The 16,033-nt window shown below is 43.0% G+C and overlaps 1 protein-coding gene across 1 annotated transcript in view; it reads left to right on the plus strand.

Annotated features, from left to right (window-relative positions):
- The window catches only part of PAPPA2 (pappalysin 2), a 265,350-nt gene that overhangs the window by 248,281 nt on the left and 1,036 nt on the right, over positions 1 to 16,033 (plus strand). The window contains exon 21 of the mRNA XM_025878001.2: positions 14,426 to 14,524. Within this exon, the coding sequence (XP_025733786.1) occupies positions 14,426 to 14,524 (99 nt within the window). The remainder of the gene's footprint in view (positions 1 to 14,425; positions 14,525 to 16,033) is intronic.

Here is a 16,033-nt window from a genome sequence, read left to right on the forward strand (position 1 = left end):
AACTGGTAAACATTTGGAGTTGGACATGAATAGAGAGGAGTTGAAGATGAAATTAATGGGGTTGGACGGGGGGTGGATGATTATTCTGTGGGTTCGTCTCTCACATTATCTCAATTTGTTCTGAGAAAACTCAACCAATACTTTACCAACATATAATGCTTGACCATCTACTGTGGGAAAAAAAGAAAAACGTGGTTCCTGCCTGTGTGGTTAGAGGTGTATGCTATTTGTGTTTTTGTTGGTATACCTATTTTGAATATCCAGTTAAATGCTTCTGGAGGGCAGGGGGGCATGTTTCATTCCTCTATGTTTATATCCACCCTCACCCCCCCACACACACTGTAGTTTATTATTAAACATTCCATAAATAGTCAATAAATATTCACATGAGGTTAAGTAGTATTCATTTTATTCTCTTCTTTGGCTTCTCCTGGCATATATTATTTGGTAAATTCCTTATGCATTGAATATGGAATATTGGGGTTCAGAACTGGAATTAGTATTTTCTTTTTTAATATATTTTTCTAATTAGAGAAACGAAGTAATAAATTAAATATGCATTATCCAGATGTGAAAGATCCCAAACAAATGGAGATGAAAGCTACTCCCCAATGTCCTCTCCCTTGTGTGCTGGTTTGAAAGTTTAAAATGCTTCAGTTTAATTTTCACCTCTATTGCTCATTCCCCAAGTGACCTTGGGACATGGCCTTTGTCTCATTTTCCCCATCAGTGGAATATGGATAATCATATTAATCTGTCTCACCAGGCGATGTGAGGACTAATTAAAAATGAGATTAAATTCAACTCAGGTCTTTCTAATGTGAGAAATATTAAACTTGGTGGTGCATGTCTGCAGTGCTGTTAGGTTTCTGGGAACAGTCTCTGGCCTTGGAACTGCTTATGACCCTAATGACACGGCAGCTGAGTCACGAGTGCCTGCAGCCTGCCCAGCTTGTTGGCCATACTACCTGTCCTGTTTCCATGCCCTGTGTGCCCAGCCCGATGGACAGATCCATCCAGATCGCCTAGTAACTGAATAGCAGCCAGTGATCTTTTTACTTCTTTGGGCTCCCTCTGGGAGCTGCTTCCTTCCTGTCCTCTCTTACTTTCTTTTCATGCCCCCTTTTTTCAGATAGGAGCTCTGAAAATTCTTTGTGCTGACAAATCATTAAAAATAGCTGAATTAATAAATTCATCATGTACGTTGGTCTGCTCAGGCTGCTGTAACAAAATACCATAGAATGGGTGACTTACACAATAGACATTTATTTCCTAGAGTTCTGGGACGTCCCAGGTCAAGGTGCTGGATGATTCAGTTTCCTGGTGAGGGCTCTCTTTGTGGTGTGCTGATGATTGCCTTCTTGCTATGTCTTCACAGGGAAGAGAGAGAAAGGAAGCACTGGTATGTCTTCTTTAAGAGAATTGAACCCATCATGATATCATCTAAACCTAATTACCTGTCAGAGGCCTTACCTCCAGATACCATCATATTGGGAGTTGGGGCTTGAACATATGCTTTTGGAGGAACAGCATTGCTGTTCCTAATAGCATTGCTCATGCCCACATCACCTAAGCAGAAAATGTTCTGATACATAGAACTAAGTTTCCCAGGTTTCTTTAATAGGTGGCTACCTGCACTATATAATTTTAGGGGTGATTCACAAAGTCTCAAACTTTCCCATATTAAAGTCATTTTTTTTTTGCCTGAACATTTTCTATTTTATCTAGTTGCAGATACATATTTATCATTGACCCCTTAATATGTTAGCTGCTTTCTAGAGGGGTAGGAGAATATGTAGATACTATGGTAGAGATGGATACATTGGTCATGGGAGTTGTCAGAGCAAGCTGGGTCCAGCAAAGAAGTGGAGATGTTGGAGGGAGAAAGAGAGCAGTGACTGACGGCAGACTTTAACACAACACTTCTGCTTTACCTATACCTCAACTGTCTACAATAGAATGTAAGAGAGAGGATGAGTATCAGATAACTTGACTTAGGTATTTTTCCTGCCTTAAGACCATATATTATATGGTCATTCTATACCCATAGTTGGAAAAGGTAAATATAAGATCCCTGGGACTACAAGCTGTAGTTAAAAGAAAGGAAGAATGACCAGGTTCTCCAGTAGCCACCTTCGGGAGGGCTACTCTCCACCTTCACTCAGAAAACAAACAGACAGAAATAGCTCCTGGTTGCACAGTATACTTAATAACATTAGTGAGTGTTTATTGTATGCCAGGTGCATACCAAGGAATCATTCCCCTTATTACCATTCCTGTTCAGTAAACAGGAAAGTGAGGGGCTGAGAATTCAGTTACCTTTCCAAAGCTCCAGAGGTAGCAAATGTGGGATAAGTACATGAACCCAGGCAGTCTGATTCCAGAGTCCCCGTTCTTAACTGGTAGGAAGATTAAAAACAAATAAACAACACATAAACTAGAAGCATAGGACTCGTAGAATACTCAGCTAAGAGATGAACACAGGGTGCTGGCCACCTGTTGGGACACCTCCCTGGGCTTTGCAAGCTTTAAGCTGGAGGAAGAGGTGACGTGCCACTGAACCCTGCTGAGCGAGGATCAGAGACCAGGGAAGTGAGCGTGGGGAATATGTGAAACAGCCGATCAGTGGATGAGTCAATGAGATATACAGACAAGCATCCCTGAGATAAAGGGAATATAAACAAGACCCTTGCACAGAGAATAGGTTCCATATGGGGGAGAGACTGGACGCATCTACCAATTAACAGAGAACAGAACAGCCAGATTGACGACCCAGGATGGCGTGACAGGGTGAGCTTGAGAACCACGATAATCAGGCACACAAATTGAGCTGTTCATAGACGCAGGAACTAAACATTAGACCGGGGCTAAAAGAAACAAGACTATTGGCAAGAAAATATTCTAGAATAAATATGACACCTCCCTCCTGCCATTCCTCAACTCAGCTGGACCTGAGTATTTCAGGGGGTGATAAAATAGTCATGTCTAAGTTGTGGAGAGAGCCTGGCAGAAATCAGGCAGGAGAGAAAATAGTCTGGGCCCCCTCTAGGCCTGTGTTTATATGGAAAAAGAAAACAGAGCTTCTCACTGTGAGCTGGGACAGAGTTTGCTGACTGATGGGGCTCTATTTCTTAAGACTCAGTCCTTAGATTTAGTAAGGATTCTTTCTAGCTATTTTTTCAATGAGCAAATTTTTTGAGAAAAGTTTAGCATGATTTGAATAGTCAAAATGTCATAGAAAAACCTTCACCTCCATTGGTCTTCTACCCAAATACAACCATTTTCCAAATCCTGGCAATTTTCCTTCACAATACCCCTCTGTCTGCTTTGTTTGTTTGTTTGTTTATTTCCATATTATGACCAGACAATTCTGTTCTTTTCAGTTCAGATCTGTTTGAGGTAAACTTCCACCTGCTCTGAATCCTTCCACTTCTGTCCCGAACATTTCCCATACTGTCCCCAGATCCAGCCTCTGAAACATAACTTTTATTGTGTTCCCCTTCCGCTCAGAACAAAACAAAAAACTAAAAAAACAAACCTTCCAGTGCTCCCTTATTGTCTTCAGGATAAGGACTAGCTAGATTCCTCCAAATGGAGATTTTGACCTAGTTCCAAATGTGGGCCATTAATACTTGAGGCAGAAAACCACAGATACATCTTTTTTTTGTAATCTGAATTCTTGGCTTATATTTGTCCTCCTGCTGGGATTTTTCTCCTTAGGTCTCTGACCAAATCCCATCTGTGCTCAAAGATTGAATCTCTATATACTCCATAAAGCCTTTCTGAAATGTCCCAGCCCCTTTCCTATTCTGAACCTTACAGCTCTTATTGGTGCCATTAATTACTTTGGGAATCAGTCCTGGGATTTCTTCCCTATTGTCTCAGATGCTGTTCAGATTCTGTCTTATTCAGTGCTGATGACACCAAAGCTTCTTTAATGGAGACTTTGTCATCCACAGAACCTACTGTGGGGCCTTGTACCTAGAAGACACACTAAGTATGTATTGATAAGATATCCCAGGATTTCAGCAGCTAGCCTCATGCCTGGCTTATAGTATATGTTTTGAACTTAAATATCCTAGATGATACATCTTTCATGGATTACTATAGCATTGACTTTTCCTCAGAGAGTGGCTTTGCATGCCCACAGTTGTGGTGAGAGATTGGACTAGGTGCAGTACTGAGACATGGAGTACGGTATGTCATTACTATTAGATAACGATGCTGGAGGCAGCGTGGACATGTCAGGATGATTATAGCACAAGCCTGGGCATCAACAGTGGCTCTGTGTCTTTTCTCCAGACAGGTTCCTTAGTGGCTCAGGTCCTTGGTGTTTTAATTGGTAAAATGGGCATGATAATAATACCTACCTCACTGAGTTGTTGTGAGGCTTTAGTAAGATCATGCATACAATCCTTATAGCACAGTGCCTTATACACAGAAAATGCCATATATAAGATAAAAAAAATAGTGTCTGGTTTCTCAGTGATGACTTGTAGTTCATAAAACTATTTTTACCTTTAGGTTCATTCTTTATGCCAGGAGCTTTCAGAGAAATTGTATATGTCTGTGTGTGTGTTTGTGCGTGCATGTGTATATAGAATAAAAACATATTTTAATGTTATATATCTATATTGTACATATTGTATATTATTATGATACATCTATCTTACATATAAAGACTGTATATATCAAATGTACAATATTTATGTGTATGTATTCTCACTGTGTATATATGTGTATGGAATATATGTGTATTTTATGTGTATATTACATGTATGTAATCATGTGTATATGCACATATAACAAAGTGAGAGAGAATGAGAGAGAAAACAAGTGCTGTGAGTTATATCCCAGGAACACTTGTGAATGCTCAAAATCATGGATTTAGATTTGCCCCAAAGTGCACCCTCTTTGTGAAGAGCTGGGTGTGGTATCGGAATGGCAAAAGGTCTGGTCTATTGCTTTGATTTCTTTAAATAGCTCCTTCCACCCTAGGAGTGTCTGCTTTCTCCTCAAAGTTTCTCCCCGAGTGCTTGATTGCTGAGGAAAGAGCGAGAAAGAGAGGGTGGGGGGAGAAATGGAGGGAGGCAGGGAGGAGAGAAGGAATGAGAGAATGGGGAAAGAAAAAAAATAAGACGCTCAGCAAACAGCAGGAGGGCCAAGAAAAATATTTAATGCAAACAATGAATATTGTCATTTCCTCCCACAGTCTGCATTCCCAGTCATCTTCCACAGGCAGGCGTGGGGAGCCAAGAAATGCCGAGCTGCCTGGCATGGGCGTGCATGTGGCGGGGCGCCGGGGGGCGAGCACGCGTGGCGGGCTGTGCTAGAACATTCCCCTTGCCAGCCCAGGCCAGCCTCAACCTCCCGTGAACTGCAGGCTGGCCAAGGAACCAGAAGACAGGGACAGAGGGAAGTAGAGGCTCAAAGTCGGAGCATAACCCCGGCCATCTGCCCCGGTGCTTCTCCAGCCCTTTCTCCCAGCTGCAGGTTCTCCACCTCTGACTTCAGCCAAGTTCCTCAGCCTTTTGTCTCCTTCGCCTCCCAGAGCTACTATGTCAGCTCTCGAACGGAGTATGTACGGTGTAAGGTTCCCCTCGTGTGGGCTGCAGGCCTGGTACCATAGCTGGTGGAGGGCCAAGAGAGGGGGAGCTGTGTGAGTGACCACCGACCGTGGGGACAGGGGCCAGGCAGGTCCCACCTGCTCAGCAAGGTGTCTGCAGTGGCCCGAACTTCTGCTCCTACTTTCATTCTTCTGAATCTTTAAGTTTGCTTCTGTAAGGGTCTGCTGTTGCTGAGCCTGTACCTAGAAGGTCATGCTAAGCCATTTTAAGGTGATGTTGTAGAGAGAGTAATTGATAGTGAGCACAGATTACCTGGGGAGGCGAGGGAAAAAGACAGAGGAAAAGCACCTTATCTTGGAGGAAAGGCAAGAAGAATGGAAAGCAGAAAGTCTCTTCTGGAGGGGAATCCGTGACTCTCACTCACCAAACATTCACTGAGAACCTACGGTGCTATGTTAGGCTTTGCGCTACTTCGGGGTCCTGGTGCTCATGGAACGAAGCAGGAGAGGAAGAGGGAATGAATGATGTGTCCCTGCTCCTGTGGTCCTTACAGAGTTCAAAGCTCTTGTGTTCAAGGTTTCTATCTCTAACTTTGAAACACAGTAGGCTGGCTCCAGTTAGCGGGAGAGGAGGCAGGAAATTCCCCATGCAAACAATTGTGAATCCATTCCTCTTTTAAAGAAGAAAGCCAACTGCAGGCCCCCTCTGCAGCTGCCACCGTTCCCAGCCCCCATCAGAACAACAACAAAAAAACAAAAACAAAATCATGGGAATCAGTGGCCCACCCGGCTAGCCATGGAGAGGCAGATGAGGTCCGATGGTGTGTCATTTTTAGTTCTTGCTGGGAGCCCAAGCCCAGCCTTTGCTGCATCACAAATATCAGGGCTCCGAGACAACTGCATCTGAGAAGCATTGCTGTGTGGTTCGAGAAGGAAAGGAGGGTGACAGCACAGGATTGGGAGTCACCAGCATAAAATCTGGACCAGCCAACTTCTTAGGATGAGCAGGTCCTGAGACGAGGGCAAGCGTGCAGGACAGGAGTCAGACTCTTGGAGGGGGAGAAGAAAGGTCTGGGGGTTTCTTTGTTTAAGACATGGAGACAAGCTATGGCCTAGAGGAGCCTGGCAGTGACCTCCTGATTACGGAGATGTGACGAGGGAATAAGGATGGTGGCTAGGAGCAGAGCACTGGGCACTGTCACGGTCAGTCTCATGCAGTTGGGCCCAAAGGGGGCGGGGGAAAAAAAGCCAGAGGTACCAAGCGTCTTAGCATGGGTGAGGCCTCCAGGTCCAGTGAGGGTCAGGACACGCTCCCATCAGTAGCAGTGGCTCACTCCTGGGGCATTTCCCAACACATGGGGCAGACCACAAAATCAGGAGGGCTGCCTCATTTGGTTTTGAGCCCCTAAGACCATGTGACCTGTGGTGGGATGTCCTCTTCTGTCTCTGCCTCTTGGGAAATAGAGGTCTAATTTTGAGCCAACATTTTTGTGGCACAGATCAATGCAGACTCTACGTGAGTGGCCCCTTGCCTTGTCTTCACCACTCAGGGCTCTCACCCCACCCCCTGCCCCTGCCTTGGGGTGGGCTGTAGAAGCACCTGGCTATGTTGGCCCCAGAGGGGAGGCTAGTGGAGAAATAGGCGGGTGTATGTTTGTCAGTGAGGTAGAAGAGTCTGCACCACTGGGTCTTTATTTGCAGCAAAATGAAAGGGGCTGCTAGAAGGTTATTTTTGGCTGAAAAGTAAGTCACAGAGAGTCTTCTCACTTTCCTGTTTTCCTGTGGTGCCCGTCAAGGAAGAGGTGTCTGTGATGGTTTGGGGTTTTTCAAAGGCTAAGACACTCAAGTCACCACTCTGGTTTTGAGGAGAGCCCTGGTTTCCAGGAACCAGTCAGGCCTCTCCCACTCTGTTTTTATAATTTCCAGACCCATTTCCCTTGTCACCTGACTCCTTCATGACTCAGATGATGCATTTGTGGTGAAAGGGAATGGGGCAGGAGGTACAGGAATGAGAGCATCCATAGCTTTGACTCTAAAGTGTTGCTGGTAGAATCTTGAAGTTTTTCTGACCAGAGTCTCTGTGGAGGGAACCCAGACACCAACCCACAGCAGTAAAAGCAATGGTAGTGTTCCTGCCACCTTCATAAAACTAGGATTCTTTGAGTACTTACCGTGGAACAAGGACTGGGCTAAGTATTTCACCTCCATTTGCTCATTTACCCCTTACAACAATCTATGAGGTTGGTGTTATTCTCACTCACCAACCAGGATACTGCTACTTAAAGAAGTTCAGTAATTTGCTCCAATTTAAGAGTTGGTAAGGAGCAGAGCTGGGATCTGGGCACAGGTTTATCGAATACCATATCCCATGCTCTTAATCACCAGACTGTACAGCCTTGATCATTTTCCAGAGCAGGAGGTATTAAGCCCTGTGTACCTTGAAGCTGATGAAAATTTTATAGGAAAAAGAAGTCATTTGACCTTATTTTGTTTGCTTTTCTTTTTCCATCTCAGTGTATCCCAACTATTTCTCTCAGAAGAATTGTTTTTTTGTACTATTTGATTATTTCTATTCCATGACTGTGCTTTGGTTTTGGTGTCAGACAGAGATAAACTGGTTATAATCGGGCTTTTCTTTTGGACCCTATAAAGTTGCACCTTGGCTTTTCCGTTTTTGAGGGTCTGGTGGATTGCTCTGACAGAGAGGTTTGAAGCCCTACACAAAAGCTATATGACCTCACATGGGCCAGTAAAGTACAGTAGGCCACAGGACTAAACCCCAACTTCAGATCCCTCTCTCAGGGCCACCAAATGGGGTGCTTCCCTCTGTCCGTCCAACAGAATATGTGTCTTCATTGCCTTTCTTTGAATTACATCGTGCTTGTCTGTTGGGTGTAGAGCAGACCCTTGGCCTTCCAGGGTCTACTCTACAGTTTCAACTGCTATCTGGTAATCCAGAAGATCCTTAATATCTTAGTGATTAGTGGATTTGCATCATCTAGTCTTCAGGGCTGGTAGGTAGGAACAGATCTCCCAGTTGCAAGTGAGCCAAGTTACCTGGGCGGCACTGCTGTATGACTGTGTCATTCCATATCAGTCCTCATGAACACAGCCTTCTTATTAAAATACTAACAGTGTCACTTACACATTCCCCACCTTGTGGAGGCCCAAGATCTGGGCCCCTATTCCCAATCTGCTGTGAAAACCTAACCACTTGATTATAGATATTTGCAAACATCCTGAAGACAGCCATGCTTTCCCTACCTTCTTCCTGCTCTGGTTTTGAGCTTCTTTTTGTTTTTGACCCCTGGTAATTTTTCTTCTTTTCTTATTATCCCAGCTCTGGAGTTGAGAGGATATTGTTAAATTTTATCCAACATTTTTAGGTTGTTTATAGAAGTACTTTCAGATGGTATATTCTACCGTCTCTTCCCACTCTTAAATAAATGTATACTAATGCTCTGTACATAGTAGGAGAGGAATATTGGAAAGGAGGGATCTGGTCACAAAATATGCTAAGGAAATGTTGTTAGCCACCCTCATATTTATTCATTTATTGAGAACTTCCTGTGGCATCAGGCATTGAACTAGTGGCTGGTACTATAAAGATTAGACTCTGAGCCCTTGATAGTACAGAGTGTTAAGTCCTGTATAATGCCTATATGGGCAAAATATACCATAGTAACGCACAGGCAGGGAGGACTCTCTGGGTCCAGGAAGCCAGATGAGATTTTCCAGAGGAGGTTGTATGTAAGAAACTCTTCCTGCAGAATCCATCTCAGGGTATCTATTTTAATTTTACATTTTCCAAGAAGATTGTTGCAAACCCACAAATGTGAGATCATTGGCACCCTCCCACCCCAAGGGGTGAGCACTGGAGGAGGGGAACAGCTCCATTTCCTCTTTCCGTCAGATGACTGTAGTGAGCAGAAAAATATCTGGCTTGAGCATTCTGGGACCCAGAAATAAATGTCTCTGGGTTGCAGGCATCTGCCGATGGGATGGGAACATAGTGCTGCTTCCTCCTGGGGAAATCAGCCTCTAGGGAAATACGTGAGGACCAAGCCCTGAGGCCCGAAGGAGTGATAGTGCCAGGCAGCTTATTTGGAATAAACTTTGACCTGCAACTGAGAAAAGCAGAAGTGACGTTGTGGGGTTCAGGGGAATTGATATATATATATATATAGCTCTTTTTTTGCTTCTGTGTTGGATCGTTGGGTTCACTTTATTGTTAGTGCTCCTGTACCTAAGTCTGTTGTATAGAAGTGCCAAGGAATTTAAATTACCCTGCATTCCCAATAAATTAAAAAAGGAATGAAATCATCAGATAGTGGTAGCATGCTATAGTAGAAGGAACATCAAATCAAGAATCCAGAGACTCTACCTTATTTCCAGGATGGCCACCAACTCACCTTACAAACAAGACATTTCTCTTTTTTTTAAGGCTCCATTTCATTGTTTGTACAATAAGAGTTTGGTACTAAATAGTCTTCAAGGCTCCATCCAACCTTAGAATTTCATGTATCTATGATCCTTTAAGAAAACCCCAAAAGCAAGTAGTGTTCTGGTCATCAAGGGTTCTTGAGGGGCCTCAGAGACCTCATAAGTTTTGCCTGTGAAATTCTAAGAGCAAACTTGCAGTGAAGCCCAGGCAGTATGAACATGGTAGGCAGATCTTTGGAATGAATGGAGAATGAGAATCAGGCTGGAGAATCAGGCCAAGCATTCATTGGAAAGCCAGAGAAAAAGAGAAAATGAGCACACATTCTTATATATATTTATAAGAGTTTCCATTTACTGCAAGGACTCCACTGGGCCTGACACCACAGCTTCCCTGGGAAAGGGCGTCTTTGGGACCTGATGCAGCCTCATCAGGAAGAAGAAATGGATGTAGATCTGATTTGTCATTCACGTAACTAGAGAGTTTTGATGGGAAATGACGTGGGAGAAAGAAAATAGTGTTGAGCATTAGGCACGAAAGTGATTAGCATCTTCTGGTCTGAAGGAGATGAAGATCAAGATGAAGGATCAAGATCAGATTCTGCCCTGTGCCCTACCTATAAGGAGATAGTCACTTTTGGCTGAGATCCCAACCTGTAGGTCATCAGAGCAGAACATCTAAAGTTCAAAACTAACCTTTCTAAAACATCAATGTGGTCATGGGTTCTGTTGCAAGCTGTAGAGGAAAAATGTTCTTAATGTAATTGAAGTAATAGAAGTGTTATCACCCAATCAGTCAATGTTTGTGGAGCTCTTCTTGGGGGTGGGCCCTGTGATAGGCAGTCTGGGACCACCCGGCTCTCTATTTTCACCCTCTTTTTCTCCCTTACAAGTTTTCTCAGGCTTCTCCTCTGAATCATCCAGTCCTAACTTCTCCTCCGAGAGGCTAGATGTAGCAGAGCCAGCCCCTGAAAGCCCTTGCAAATCTCCCCAACCAAGATCTGGCTTAGGCACTTCTGTCCTTACCCCTACGCTAGCACTTATTGTCATAAGCTATACTTGTTTACAGTGGATTCTCTCAAGGGCCGGAACTGTGTTTTATTTATCTTTGTATCCTCATAACAATGCCTGGCACATACAGGTTTGTAATAAAGGATATCGAATGACTGAATGAATGACTATATCCATAGACAACAGATAGGGCCACCATCCCCATGCCTAGATTTCCAGAACAACCTTAAACAGAAAATAACATAAAGAATATAGATAACATAAAGAAGAAATTATCTCTACTTTGACAAGTTTCCAAAGTTGTACAGTTTCCATAGTCATATAGGCGTATGGGCTGATAGCCCTTCTTCAGATTTCATCACTGACCCACAGCCATTTATACGGCTATCTCATCTGCCTGGAACACAGCTAGCGGGCCATAGATATCATCAAGCTCATGCATCATGAGAAAAGAAACGTAGCCTCTCTCTCAGATCTAGGTATTTACTTCAGGTATAATTTTAAGAAGCTTGACTCATGAAAAATGTGTGTGTGTGTGTGTGTGTGCGTGCGTGCGTGTGTGTGTGTGTGTGTGTGTGTTTTGGAGGAGGCTCACTTAATGAAAGAGTAAGTAGCCCAATACAGAGAGTCTTCCTGTAAATGAAAATGAAAAATGTTCATGTTGATGACTTTGTATTCCATTAGTTATTAAAAGGCAGGATAAGAGGAATATTATGTTTTTTTCTTTTATCAAAATGGTTAAAATGGAAAATGAAAACATATCTCCTTCAAGAAATAGACTACAAGTATTTGAAAAACTCACTTCGTGACGCACTCTGTTTGCAGATGTTACAGGATAAGTGAGGTATATGTATGAGGAGTAAAAATTCACCTCTGGACACACTGTGCAGAGAAACCTTGCACCCCACCTTGGGGGAAGTTTCCTGCAGCAGGAGTGATGTCCCCAGGCGGACACCTTTCCATTATGGAGATTTTGATCTAATCTACGTTCAGTCTTCAGATGCTTTAAACACTTTGGATCAATTAGTCGTTTTTCCCTTCTTCTTTTTTCCATTGTAACTTTGGACTCAAGCTCTCAAGTTTCCCAGGCACATGTTGCCATAGGAGACTCTGTTTGTTTAGGGTGGAGTAGTTGTTTTTGGCAGGTTGGGGGAGGAACAATTAATTCTAATAGGTATATAGTAAATTAAACACTTGGGTCTTTCCAACCTTTTCTCCGGTTTTCTGCCCCTTTTTATAAATTCCCTTTTCTTCCCAGATGATCCTTTAAGAGCAGAAAAGAAGCAGTTTCTAGAAATCATGTTCAGGCTCTAGCAGTAGATGCCCCTTGGGAGCTGGAGAAGGTCACCTAGACCATTTCTCCTCTTTTCAACTTATCTTCCCTAGTGTTCCTAAAATGAGAAGCCATCCTTGGGGGAGACTTTGGAAACAAAGATCCCTCTGGATCCTTTATTAATCCATTCAAAAGTTTAAGTTGTTCTTATGAAAAGGAAGCTCTCCCTTTAATCCTCCATCCTGAACACCATACTTTTTACACGTAAGCGAAGTATTTTGGGTGCTCTTCGGGTTTTTATAGACAATAACATGAAAAATAAAGAAGGAACAGATTAAGTTTTGCCAATGAGTCAGTCAGGGTTGGAGAAAAAGTAACAGATGCAGTGTTAGAGGAGGGAAATATACTCCACCAAACACTTGAAAAAGAAGAAAGAAACCTCGGCGGGGGTGGGGGGGGGGGGGGGGGGGTGGATCTCAGTAGATGTATCTGGTCCTCCTGGGAGGACCTGAGAGCATTTATGGATGTTAAGGATGTAGCTAGCTGTATTTTGACTCCTATTATTGGGCTGCAATTGTAGCCCCAAGTCCTGATTGTATAGTTATCCCCAGTTCTGCAGAGCCAGAGTCACTCACTCTGGTGTTAAAGACAAATGCACATCTCAAAATCTCCGTCTTCTATCCCAGTGAGGCCCGTGTTGAAAACAAAATTCATTTTTACTTCCTGCTCTCAACTGCCTTTGCCGTGCAGCTGTGGAACAGCTGTTGAGTTCCACCCCACAAGTAGCAACTTTTCAGTGACTGGAATCCTGGTATATATCTGGAATGATGTTCAAATGACCTCAGGACCCCATAGAATAAATCAAAACATTGAAGTAATAATTTGGATGAGCTCGTTCTGATGTAATTCAATTGCTGAAAATTATTTAATGGCCTTTTTTTTTTTTTAGCTTAGTGATCTATCTATCTCATCAAAGCACAATGAAATAGGCAACAGTCCCTCTATTTGACATTTAAGGAGGGTGGGGGGAGAGAGTGATTTAAACATGCAAACTGGAAGGTGACCTCAGAACTCAAAAGTCTACTGACTGTCTTGTGGTCCAAAGAGTTTGGCCACAAGACGTTTCCTGAGGCTTCACATTTGGGCATCCACTCAGGATGGGAAGCCGCCAATGTGATTGAGTAGGTGGGCTGGCTGGTATGCCCTCCAGGATGCTGTGGGACACTGTTTTTCTCCAGGAGTAGTTCTAGGGAAACAATGCATTGGGCTTCTGAGCTATTTTTTAACCTCTTGTTGCTGTTCTTATCATATATTCCCTTTTCGGGAGAAACACTCCATTAACTCTGGTTTGGCCTGGACCCCTTTCCCATTTTGGTTTCTGTTAACTTGTAGCAGTAACAGGAATGCATGGAAACAGTTTAGCTTCTTCTGCTCTCACCCTGTGTCTAGCTGCTGTGCATTAGGTAGCTGTACATGGTGAGACTATTTCTGTTCCCAGAAAGAGTCTGGTGTCCCAGACTGGTGTCCCAAACCCTAGGACCCCTGCATTCTGGACAGACAGAATTTGAGTTTTCATAGCATGCCAGGACTACCAGCGTTTCTGAATACAAGTACCAGGAGAAGGGGTGGAAAATATGGTTCTTAATCCAGGAGAAGCAGCCGAAAGTCAAGATACATGACTTCTAATCCCAAAGTCTGCTTGACCCTAGCTATGCAACCCAGGGAGGTTTTTGTCCTTTCTATGCAGCTCCATTAAAGCCAACCTTGCCTGCAGCACAGGCTTTTCCTGAGGATCAACAGAGTTAAAATGTGTGAAAATATTTGGTAACCTACTTTATATAAAGACCTATTATTACAAGAAGGTGAAAAAGTTGACCAAGGAGTTTAAATGAACCATTCTGACTCTAGAGCTGGTCAGAAGCAGGTGTTACAGGTGAAATTTGACAAATCCTTGGGTACAATGGTCTTGAGACTTCTCAACTTTTTGAGAATGTTAGGTCAGTTTGTGTCCTGCCCCTTGGGTGCTCTCCCCTAATATCTCTTGAGTTCCGTGGATTATGGTAGGGATGGGCAGGAGAGTAGTGCAAAGCCCAGGGAAACTGTTCTTAGACACTGACTTCTCATGTCCTCACCAGCCTTTCCAAGCTGATGGATGGTGTGATACCATCAACAACCGGGCCTACTGCCACTATGATGGGGGAGACTGCTGCTCTTCCACGCTCTCCTCCAAGAAGGTAAGTGAGCATACGTGCTGGTAACAGGCAGGGCAGGGGCTCCAGAAATAAAGGTAGTGACTTTGGCTGGTTCTCCTTCATTCTGCATCATTTTTACTCAGTAGTCAAGAGGGATTTATAATGAATAAACATCGACACTTCTATGGTGACAAGATTAAAGGCAGTGATTTTAGGTGAGGTTGTTAGAAAACACTAGTTCTCTAGTAGTTGGTCCTGGAACTCCTTCAGAAGAGCCATGGATTTTGCTCCTCAAAGACACATCTGCTTATCATTGTTCAGCATACACCTCTGTTGGCAGGGAATTATGGCCTCTACCCCCTGGGGAGGCACAATTACCAATGAAGTGACATCTGATTATTATTAATCTTCATAATTAAATTAATAATCCTATGTAGTACATTATAAGTATATTTCAAGTTTATGTTGAATGGCTACCACAAGCTGCTTGGAACACTCCCTAGACTATATTCTGAGCAGTAATCTTTTTCTCAATTCCTTTTATCTTTATCTCTCTGGGCTCTATTAAATTGACAGATATGCTCAAGCTAAACCTGTGAAATTGAATAGGCTGAAATTTTGCTATAATATGGATAAAAAGCCAAGTGCTCCAAAGATATTTGATGCTAGCTAGCCAATTTGATGAATCAGAAATATGCAAGAGACAGTATTTCTTTCCTTGTACATGTCTTCACAATAAGTCACACCTACGTGGTCACCTCTACAGACTTGAATACTATGGCACCTAATAGCTGATATGACTGACTGTTCAGTATATGCCAGACACTGTTCTTACCACTTAGGTGAATTAACTTATTTAATGCAGAATGCTCAGGGGTTTATCAGATCACTGTTCAATTTGGCCCTCTTTTGCTCTAAAAATTAATAAATCCCAAACCAAAAGAAACAGATCAAGAACTTGGGAAACAGGTCAGAAATCATGTCAACTAGTTATTGTTCTCACTTACAGACGGTAACTGGTCAAGTATCCCATCTCTACACAGGAAGATATGACGGGTTCAGAAGAAAGCAAGCAATTCTAGCCTCATCTCCATCTCACACTCAGTAAATCTAGGGTTTGTCTTTAATGGATTTCAGTGCCTATAGCCAGCATATACTAGAATCAGGATTTGAAAAGACACTTCATGGGGCACCTGCGTGGCTCAGTTTGTTGACTATCCAACTCTTGATTTCAGCTCAGATCATGATCTTAGGGTTGTGAGTTTGAGCCTTACATTGGCTCCATGCTAAGCATTCTTTTGACATTTTCTCTCTCCCTCTCCTTCTGCCCCTTCCCCCTTGCTCTCTCTTTTTTAAATAAATAAATAAATAAATAAATAAATAAATAAATAAATAAATAAAATCTTAAAAAAAAAAGAAAGAAAAGGCACTTTATCCTCCTAAATCACATTTTACCTCACATGTGAAAATATGCTGGAAAATTTCCCCAAATAATACCACCCATTTTCCAACCCCCTTGCCCAATCATCAAGCCCATCTTTTCAGTGTGCT

The sequence above is a fragment of the Callorhinus ursinus genome, unplaced genomic scaffold (genome assembly GCF_003265705.2).
Source record: "Callorhinus ursinus isolate GAN/ISIS: 27379988/994484 unplaced genomic scaffold, GSC_fseal_2.0 scaffold13, whole genome shotgun sequence".
NCBI classification, from domain to species: domain Eukaryota; kingdom Metazoa; phylum Chordata; class Mammalia; order Carnivora; family Otariidae; genus Callorhinus; species Callorhinus ursinus.